General features: G+C 49.6%; 1 protein-coding gene across 1 annotated transcript in view; it reads right to left on the minus strand.

Moving 5' to 3' along the window:
* Positions 1–5476, minus strand: part of LOC132566393 (protein eva-1 homolog C-like) — a 291940-nt gene extending 286464 nt beyond the window's left edge. The window contains exon 1 of the mRNA XM_060231397.1: positions 5234–5476. Within this exon, the coding sequence (XP_060087380.1) occupies positions 5234–5333 (100 nt within the window). The 5' untranslated portion in view covers positions 5334–5476. The remainder of the gene's footprint in view (positions 1–5233) is intronic.
* Between the last annotated feature and the right edge of the window lie 5105 nt (positions 5477–10581).

The raw sequence follows: 10581 nt of genomic DNA on the forward strand, positions 1-10581 counted from the left end.
CCAAATGGAGGGAAGGCATTTAAAAGGTGTGTGGTCCTTTTAAATATGATGTCTGGAACTCCCTTTGGAGTTCAATAGTGCTTGTCACACCCTTGGTCCTGGCTTCACCCCTGGTTCCACCCCCAAAGTCTCCTGGCTCCACCCCCAAAGTCCCCACATATTTCTTCAGTTGGACCTATCCTCAGTTAATTGAACTTACTTCTCCCAAGGAAGTTTGATACCCAAGTCAGATTGCCCACATCCATCCCAGTACACTCAGAGCCAATATTTATGGCTACAGTCTGGCACAAAATCAGAGCCGGTGCCACAATTCGCTATATGGTAATGTAGCCAATAAGTAGGGTTGCCAAGTCCAATTCAAGAAATATCTGGGGACTTTGGGGGTGGAGCCAGGAGACTTTGGGGGTGGAGCCAGGAGATATTGGGGGTGGAGCCAAGATCAAGGGTGTGACAAGCATAATTGAACTCCAAAGGGAGTTCTGGCCATCACATTTAAAGGGACGGCACACCTTTTCAATTCCTTCCATAGGAAATAATGAAGGATAGGGGCACCTTCTTTTGGGGCTCATAGAATTGGACCCTCTGGTCCAATCTTTTTGAAACTTGGTGGGTATTTTGGGGAGAGGCACTAGATGCTATAATGAAAATTTGGTGCCTCTACCCCAAAATACAGCCCCTCCAGAGCCCCAGATACCCACAGATCAATTCTCCATGATTTTCTATGGGAATAAATCTCCATAGGGAATAACAGAGTTCGCAGCAGACATTTCCCTCCCCTCCCCCCGCTTTCTGACGACCCTGAAGCGGGGGGAAGGCTTCCAAACCGGGGAATCCTCTGCCCCCACCTGGGGATTGGCAACCCTACCAATAAGGGGACAGGGGCTGAAACTCAAAACAGGAGTGGGAAAGTTTAGCTGTGATTAATAGGAAGTCAAATCTCAAACAGTTGTATTCTGGGGTGGCCAAACTTGCTTAATGTAAGAGCCACATAGAACAAAATTCAGATGTTTGAGAGCCACAAGACATGAACGTCAGATGTTTGAGAGAGGGAGGGAGGACAGGGAAAGAGAGCAAGAAAGAACATGGGGAGTGAGGGAGAGAGAAGGAAGGGAGGGAAGGGAGGGAGGACGGAGAAAGAGTGCAAGAAAGAACATGGGGAGTGAGGGAGAGAGAAGGGAGGGCGGAAGGGAGGGAAGGGAGGATGGGGAAAGAGTGAGAAAGAGCATGGGGAGTGAGGGAGAGAGAAGGGAGGGAGGGAAGGAAGGGAGGATGAGGAAAGAGAGCAGGAAAGAACATGGGTAGTGAGGGAGAAAGAAGGAAGGGGTGAGGGAGAGAGGGAGGGAGGACAGGGAAAGAGAGCAAGAAAGAACATGGGGAGTGAGGGAGAGAGGGAGGTAGGACGGGGAAAGAGAGCGAGAAAGAACATGGGTAGTGAGGAAGAGAGAAGGGAGGGAGGGAGGGAGGGAGAGAGGGAGGGAGGATGGGAAAAGAGAGCGAGAAAGAACATGGGGAGTGAGGAAGAGAGAAGGGAGGGAGGGAATGGAGGGAGGACGGAGAAAGAGCGAGAAAGAACATGGGGAGTGAGGAAGGGAGGGAGGGAAGGGAGGACGGGGAAAGAGAGCGAGAAAGAACATGGGGAGTGAGGGAGAGAGAAGGAAGGGGTGAGGGAGAGAGGGAGGGAGGATGGGAAAAGAGAGCGAGAAAGAACATGGGGAGTGAGGAAGAGAGAAGGGAGGGAGGGAGGGAATGGAGGGAGGACGGAGAAAGAGAGCGAGAAAGAACATGGGGAGTGAGGAAGGGAGGGAGGGAAGGGAGGACGGGGAAAGAGAGCGAGAAAGAACATGGGGAGTGAGGGAGAAAGAAGGAAGGGGTAAGGGAGAGAGGGAGAGAGGATGGGGAAAGAGAGCAAGAAAGAACATGGGTAGTGAGGGAGAGAGAAGGAAGGGGTGAGGGAGAGAGGGAGGGAGGACGGGGAAAGAGAGCGAGAAAGAACATGGGGAGTGAGGGAGAGAGAAGGAAGGGAGGGAGGGAACGAAGGGAGGGAGGGAAGGGATGACGGGGAAAGAGAGTGAGATAGAACATGGGGAGTGAGGGAGAGAGAAGGGAGGGAGGGCAGGAGAGAGGGAGGGAGGATGGGGGAAAAGAGCAAGAAAGAACATTGGGAGTGAGGAAGAGAGAAGGAAGGGAGGGAGGGAAGGAAGGGAGGGAGGACGGAGAAAGAGAGCAAGAAAGAACATGGGGAGTGAGGAAGAGAGAAGGGAGGGAGGGAAGGGAGGACGGGGAAAGAGAGCAAGAAAGAACATGGGTAGTGAGAGAGAAAGAAGGAAGGGGTGAGGGAGAGAGGGAAGGAGGACGGGGAAAGAGAGCGAGAAAGAACATGGGGAGTGAGGGAGAGAGAAGGAAGGGAGGGAGGGAACGAAGGGAGGGAGGGAGGGAAGGGAGGACGGGGAAAGAGAGTGAGATAGAACATGGGGAGGGAGGGAGAAGGAAGGGAGGGAGGGAGGGAGGATGGGGGAAAAGAGCAAGAAAGAACATGGGGAGTGAGGAAGAGAGAAGGAAAGGAGGGAGGGAAGGGAGGGAGGACGGAGAAAGACAGCGAGAAAGAACATGGGTAGTGAGGGAAAGATAAGGGAGGGAGGGAGGGAAATCGATGAAGGGAGGGAGGAGGGAGGGAGAGATGGAAAGTAAGCAACTTTAATTTAAAATGCATTCTCCAAGCCTCCAGCTGGCTAGTCTTGGAGTAGTAATTTAAAGAGTGAAATGCCTTCTTCAGCTGGCTGACAGGGCAGCAGGGGCTTTGAGAGCACCATGGTATGTGTGAAAGAGCCACATGTGTCTCCTGAGCTGCCATTTGGTCACTCCTGCTTCATCCCTTTTGGATCCATTAAATTTCATTAGCCTACCCAGAGAGCGCCCAGGGTCAAAGAAAAGAGGGGGAGGCATTATGCGTTGCCAGTGCCTGAACACTTCTAGCTCAGGGGCACCTCAGCTCTGGGGATGGCAGCCAGAAAACTCATCCGAGGGACTGAATCCAAGGCGAGTCGCAGGCACGCCAGGCAAAAGGAATTAAAGCTTCAATCCTGCGTGTGAAGGAACAGACTGACAGGACCCCACACCCACCCCTTCAATCACACTGTGCACACTTAGAGGAAGAATAACCTCATTGAACTCTGTGGGACCGATTTCTGAGTAAACATGCATCTAAAGAAACAGCCTATGCCACCCACAGTCTTTGAGGTACTGCATTTTGTGTGTGTGACCCTGCAAAGAACCGGGTATCCTCATTACTGTATTCTCCCCACACACAAAAAACAGTTCAGCAACCACCAAATGCTTTTCCTTTGCAGCCCACTGCTCTCTTCCCAAAGGCACATTCGCACGCTCTCGAAAATAAAATTGCAACGCTGAAATATTTTTGACAGTGCCCTCATAGAACTTGGTGGTAGTTAGGTCAAGAGAAGCCCTGAAAACACAGCCACAGGTCAGAGAGTCTGGAAACTGTGTTCTCCCACCCGCCCCCCTTTTAAAAGCCATCCAATAGTTTGAATTTAGCACCTGATCGCATCTCGGATATTGTTTGGTGGGTCAGATTCAAAGAAGAAGAAGAAGAAGATATTGTATTTATATCCCGCCCTCCACTCCGAAGAGTCTCAGAGCGGCTCACAATCTTCTTTCCCTTCCTCCCCCACAACAGACACCCTGTGAGGTAGAAGAAGATATTGTATTTATATCCCGCCCTCCACTCCAAAGAGTCTCAGAGCGGCTCACAATCTCCTTTCCCTTCCTCCCCCACAACAGACACCCTGTGAGGTAGAAGATATTGGATTTATATCCCGCCCTCCACTCCAAAGAGTCTCAGAGCGGCTCACAATCTCCTTTCCCTTCCTCCCCCACAACAGACACCCTGTGAGGTAGAAGAAGATATTGGATTTATATCCCGCCCTCCACTCCGAAGAGTCTCAGAGCGGCTCACAATCTCCTTTCCCTTCCTCCCCCACAACAGACACCCTGTGAGGTAGAAGAAGATATTGTATTTATATCCCGCCCTCCACTCCAAAGAGTCTCAGAGCGGCTCACAATCTCCTTTCCCTTCCTCCCCCACAACAGACACCCTGTGAGGTAGAAGATATTGGATTTATATCCCGCCCTCCACTCCAAAGAGTCTCAGAGCGGCTCACAATCTCCTTTCCCTTCCTCCCCCACAACAGACACCCTGTGAGGTAGAAGAAGATATTGGATTTATATCCCGCCCTCCACTCCAAAGAGTCTCAGAGCGGCTCACAATCTCCTTTCCCTTCCTCCCCCACAACAGACACCCTGTGAGGTAGAAGAAGATATTGGATTTATATCCCGCCCTCCACTCCAAAGAGTCTCAGAGCGGCTCACAATCTCCTTTCCCTTCCTCTCCCACAACAGACACCCTGTGAGGTGGGTGGGGCTGGAGAGGGCTCTCCCAGCAGCTGCCCTTTCAAGGACAACCTCTGCCAGGGCTATGGCTGACCCAAGGCCATGCCAGCAGGTGGAGGAGTGGGGAATCAAACCCGGTTCTCCCAGATAAGAGTCCGCACACTTAACCACTACACCAAACTGGCTCTCCACACCAAACTGGCTCTCCGCCAGCCGCAGTGACAAGCGTGTTCAAGCATCACAGGCCAGCAGGCACAACCCCCAGCGTTTCACATCTTTCAAACGCATCTTAAGTTTCGAACAAGCCAGCCTTCGCGAAGAAAGACAACGGCCTCCTGAGATTGCAATGAAGCGCAAGAAGTCAGCACCGATCGCCGTTTCGTCAGTTCGAGGCTACTTCTGATTCAGCGCGGCTAAGGAACCAACCCGAACTGGACTACGAACGAGCCTGCTGTACCAGTTTTCACATGCATTTAAGCAGAAGTCTTTGGCGTTTCAGACGGCGTGTTTCAAACAAAAAGCACATCGGCTGCCCCCCCAGTTTTCTTCTCCCGCCGCACAGCAATTCAGACACACACACCCCACCCCAGCTAAAGAATGCTTGTTTCAAAGCCAAACCATCTCCTTTTTCCAAAGAAAGGAATACGGTACACTTCCTTCCAAAGGAGCGGACGTTGCTCCATGTGCCGCCGTGCGCGGAGCTCATGTGCATGAACTTTCTCCTAGGCTATCCGGGAGCATTCGCCCCCTTCGCAACTCCCCCCAAAAAATCCAAACCCACAACGTTGCATTTTCAAAAAAAAAGTCAGGATGCTGTTTTTCCTACCTGAGAAGTCTGAAGAACTCGCCACAAACTTGCCGGAAACTATCCAGCACATGATTCCTATGAAAAAGACAGAGGAGAAGGCAGTGGGCAGGCAGCTCATCCTCAGCTACCCTGAACTATCTGTTGTTTTCCAGAGATTGATCTTTATAAAAACCTTTGCTCCCCGCCAGCCTAGCCCTTCTCATTGCAGGAAGCTCCCCGCTGTCCCCATGGCAGTGACTGATCACAGCTGAAAAGCTCGGGAAACAGAACCTCCACGCACAACTCTCTCTCGCTAGGAGTGAATAAGATCCCCGAGTGAGTGAAACTAAGGAGACTCAACCTACCTGGTCCTTGGTGGCGTTCCCAGGGTCCTAAAGCCCCGTCTTTCCAATCCGGCACGAGAGGAAAAAGTTTTTGCCAAAGTTTAGAACTATGAGCTAATGTCTGGGCAACAAGAGAGAGGCCTATATCCAACCAGTGCGGTTAGAACAAGAAGCATACTTAACGAAAATACCTGTTTCGTTTAGACGTCAAGTGGATAATAACTTCACAATTCCACAGGGGTGTTAAGTGTATTGTAACCACGACGACAAAAGCAGACATCCAGCAGTACATTCACGCGGGGCTCTTTTTTTGTAGCAGGAACTCCTTTGCATATTAGGCCACGCAGCCCTGATGTAGCCAATCCTCCGGGAGCTTACAGTGGGCCCATGCAAAGGAGGTCCTGCTACTAAAAAAGCCCTCCCTTCATGTCTAACATTTATTCCCCAGCTAGCCCAATCTCATCAGGTCTTGGAAGCTATGCAGGGTCAGCCCTGGTCAGGACTTGGATGGGCAGGGCTTGTTCTGTAACAGTAACTTATTTGCATATTAGGCCACACCTCCCTGATGTAGCCAATCCTCCAAGAGCTTCCAGGGCTCTTCGTACAGGGCCTACTGGAAGATCCGGGAGGACTGGCTACATCAGGGGGGCGTGGCCTAATAGGCAAAGGAGCTCCTGCTAAAATTCTATCCCTGTAGCCAATCCTCCGAGAGCTTTCAGGGCTCTTCGTACAGGGCCTACTGGAAGCTCCCGGAGGACTGGCTACATCAGTGGGGTGTGGCCTAATATCCAAAGGAGCTCCTGCTACAAAAAAAGCCCTGGAGACCACCAAGGAATACCAGGGTCTCTATGCCGAGGCTCTCTCTCTCTCTCGGCTTGACTTCGCGAACGAAGATTTAAGAAGGGTGCAGTAGTCCACGTCTGCTGCAGGCTCACTGGTGGCTGACAAGACCAATGCGGGACAGGCAGATCCGGCCACAGTGGCTGCAGGGAAAAGTCTGATTTGGGGTTGGTGCTGTAGCAGTGCGATTCTTCCTCAATCTCCTTTTGTCCTCAAGACCAGCTATGCGTGCGTTCTCAAAGGAAGAGACAGCCTGGTGGATGGTGTGCCTCCATGCTTTGCGATCTGAGGCTAGGTCAGACCACTGGTGATGGTTGATGCGACAGGTGCCAAGGGATTTCTTCAAGGAGTCCTTGTACCTCTTCTTTGGTGCCCCTCTATTTCGATGGCCGGTGGAAAGTTCACCATACAGAGCAATCTTGGGAAGGCGGTGGTTTTCCATCCTATGCCGAGGCAGTCAATGGCAAACTACCTGTGACTTTGCCAGGTGGCCAAGTCTCCCCCTGGTCACCATTGGGGGGTGAGGGTAGGGTTTCCAGATCCAAGTGGGGAAACTTTTGAAGATTTGAGGGTGGAGCCTGGAGAGGAGGGGCACCTCAGTGGGGTGCAGTGCCACAGAATCCACCCTCCAAAGCTGACATTTTTTCCAGGGGAACTCGTCTCCATAGTCGAGATGAGCTGTAATTTCGGGAGATCCCCAGGCCTCACCAGGAGGCTGGCATCCCTACCTCTGAACGTCTCTTGCCTTGAAAACCCCACAGCAGGGGTGGCCATCACCTATCGGCAAGCCTGCAGAAGGCATTTGTCTCTTTAAATCACTTCTCCAAGCCAAGCCACCTGACAGTTTGGAGAATGCATTTAAAGTTAAAGTTGCTTTCCTTCCATCTCTCCCTCTCCTTTCTATTTCCTTGCCTTGCAGCTCTCTCAAACATCCGATGTTTATTCTATGTGGCTCTTACATTAAGCATGTTTGGCCACCCCTGCCCCAAACAATAACAACAAAAAAACACCCAAGCTTCCGTGAATCCCAGCTCACTTCCTCAAGTGCTTTGGGAAAGAAATCATTTTAGAAGAAAAAACATCACAGAAAAGGGGGAGAAAGCAGGAGTTGGAACAGCAAAAGGTTTGGTGTGAACCCTGTCACTTCACAGCCTTCCTTTTGTGGAAGACTCACACCTTCTTCTGCTTTTCCTGTGCCCAGCAGACGCAAAAGGCACAGCTTTTCTGAACGCAAATTTCTGCTTGTTGTACAACTGCTAAAAGGAGACCTGCTAGAGGAAACCAATGATGGCAATCTTGTGTCTACCATCTGCACACTCAGACACACTCCATACACACACTCCATGCACATACACACACAAAACTATGAACCTCATTTACAACTGGAAATTTCTTCCGCCATCTTTAAGTGTGCGGACTCCTATCTGGGAGAACCGGGTTTGATTCCCCACTCCTCCACTTGCAGCTGCTGGAATGGCCTTGGGTCAGCCATAGCTCTCGCAGAGTTGTCCTTGAAAGGGCAGCTTCTGGGAGAGCCCTCTCAGCCCCACCCACCTCACAGAGTGTCTGTTGTGGGGAAGGAAGATAAAGGGGATTGTAAGCCGCTCTGAGACTCTGATTCAGAGAGAAGGACAGGGTATAAATCTGCAGTCTTCTTCTTAATTTTTGAATTGATATCAGAATTTTATTGTAATTTTTCAAATTCTTCAACTGTATAATATGTTTGTTTTAGTATATCGTTGTACATCACCTTGAGCCCCGCTTTAGGCAATGGGCTAAACTGGATTTAATAAATAAAAAATAAATACAAGTTCTTGGGAACTACTGTACACTTGAGAGAGAGAGAGACTTTTAAGAATGGACAGATACTTGACAGGGTTGCTTTTCCCCAGGGGTCATTTTGTAGAAAAAGAGGTGCCGGATCTTATTAGAACAACCATTTGCATAACTTATTTGCATATGCCACATATCCCTGATGTCACCAGAAGGCAGATTAAATTAAATCACTTCAGCATCTACCTTAAAATGCTTCTTGAATTTCAATGGTCATCATAAAACCTCACTGCCATCATGCAATTACTTTCTCCTATATAGGCACAGTGGCAGGATGAAGATTTCCATTTGTCTGCTTTGTACGTTTTGGTTATTTTTCTCATTTTTTGTGGGGTAAAATATTAGAAAGTTTGTCAGCTCTTTTGAGTTCAGCAAAATTCTCACAGGGGGTTTCAGTAACAGAACCCAGAAGCCAGTATTGGGGAAGGGGGAGGTTAAGAAAGAAAGAGCACAAAGAAAAGTGAGAGGTTCCAGAGCTCCACTCCTGTGAGCTCCTGCCCAAAATTAGGCCTGCTTTCCCCCCCCCCTCCTGTGTACAATTACTTTGGAATAAAACTTATTGAACACATCCAGAGGTGGAAATCTAGCAGGAGCTCCTTTGCATATTAGGCCACACACCCCTGTTGTAGCCAATCCTCCGAGAGCTTACAAAAAAGAGCCTTGTAAGCTCTTGACAGATTGGCTACAGCAGGGGTGTGTGGAAAGGAGCTCCAGCTAGAATTCCACCCCTGGACACCACTATTTTAGATTGTTTCCTACCCCCTCTTCCCCACATCATCGGAAGTTCAGGGCAGCCTCAACAGGGTAAATTCCGTGTGCAGGCATGCAGCTAGATATCTGGAGGGAGGGAGGATAAAATTCATAAATTATGACCTACCCCATTAGCCCTGTGCTCCCAAGCTCACCTTCCACCAGATTTTATTTAATTCATTCATTCTTATCTCTCTTTTCTCTAAGGTGGGGACCCAAAGATGCTTATAGAGTTCTCCTCTCTACTGTATCTTCACGACAACCTTGTAAGGTAGCTGAGAGTGTGTGACTGAGCCAAGCTCACCCAACAAGATTCCACAGCAGAGTGGAGATTCAAACCAGCATCTCCCAGTTCCTAGCCCAACACTTTGACCACTACACCCATGCATGCCCTTGTGTATAGGTCTTCTGTTGGAAGTGAAGGACTTTGCGCTGTCACTTAGCCTCAGACTTCAGAGGAGGAAGTATAAGAGAGCCAGAGAGATAGATAGGTTAGGACGCTGATCTATCCTTCTCTTCTACTGTTCTGATACTATTCCGTTGATGTGTAGATTGCTACTCTTAGGGAAACTTCCTTCTTGCCAGTCTTGACACCTTCTCTCCGCGCTATGCTAGCCTTTTCCATCTTGGCCCCATGAGAGCGAGACATGCCTCCTGTGTCTCTATCCACCCTAGCTAGTCAAACTAGATTAGAAACCTATCTCTACTCTATCCTGTGATTCCTGCCTAGAATGGAGTTCCTAACAATAAGGGACTTAGTTTTGCAAAAATAAAGAGGCTCCGTGTGTAGCTGACACCGTGTGTAACAGTGGTCTGATCAGCACCCACAATCTTGGAGGATTGGCTACATCAGGGATGTGTGGCATAATATGCAAAGGAGTTCCTGCTACAAAAAAAAGCCTTGAAGACTACCTAGGATTCATAAGTTCAGATCCTGGCCTCAGATCTGGACTGAGCCATGGAGTCCAGCTTGATCCTTGAATGAAATACTCCTAAAACCACTGTCTTTAATGAAAGCAGGCACACCCTATTCTAAGTGGAATCTGGGTGTCAGAAAACACTATTTAGCTGGGGATGAAGACCGGGGTGGATTGGGAAGGTCCATTGAAACGTCATTCACCATTTAGTAAGAATGCTTAAGGAAAGTTCCTCTAAAATGGAGGCTACCTGATCACAGGTACACCCAGGGCATTTTTTGAGCAGGAATGCACAGGAACGAAATTCCGGCTGAGTTGTCAGGGGGTGTGGCATAATATTCCGGTGTCAGGGGGTGTGGCAAAATATGCAAATGAGTTTCTGCCAGGCTTTTTCTACAAAAGCCCTGTGTGAAACAATGGTGACATCAGAGGGTGTGGCCTAATATGCAAATGAGTTCCTGCTGGCTTTTTCTCAAAAAAAAGCCCTGGGTACACCAGAGCCAGCCCTGTTGTCCCAAATCCCAAAACAAACCGAACCGATGTCATACCTTTTTATCAGGTACGTAAGTGCCATCAAGTCACAACCAACTTAGGGCAACCCCAGCAAGTAGGTTGCCAGGTCTTACTCGGCCGCCAGTGGGGGAAGCGTGCAGCACAATGACATCACCCAGAAGTGACGTCATCACACCAGGCACATCACGTG

This window comes from Heteronotia binoei, chromosome 1, assembly GCF_032191835.1.
Source record: "Heteronotia binoei isolate CCM8104 ecotype False Entrance Well chromosome 1, APGP_CSIRO_Hbin_v1, whole genome shotgun sequence".
NCBI classification, from domain to species: domain Eukaryota; kingdom Metazoa; phylum Chordata; class Lepidosauria; order Squamata; family Gekkonidae; genus Heteronotia; species Heteronotia binoei.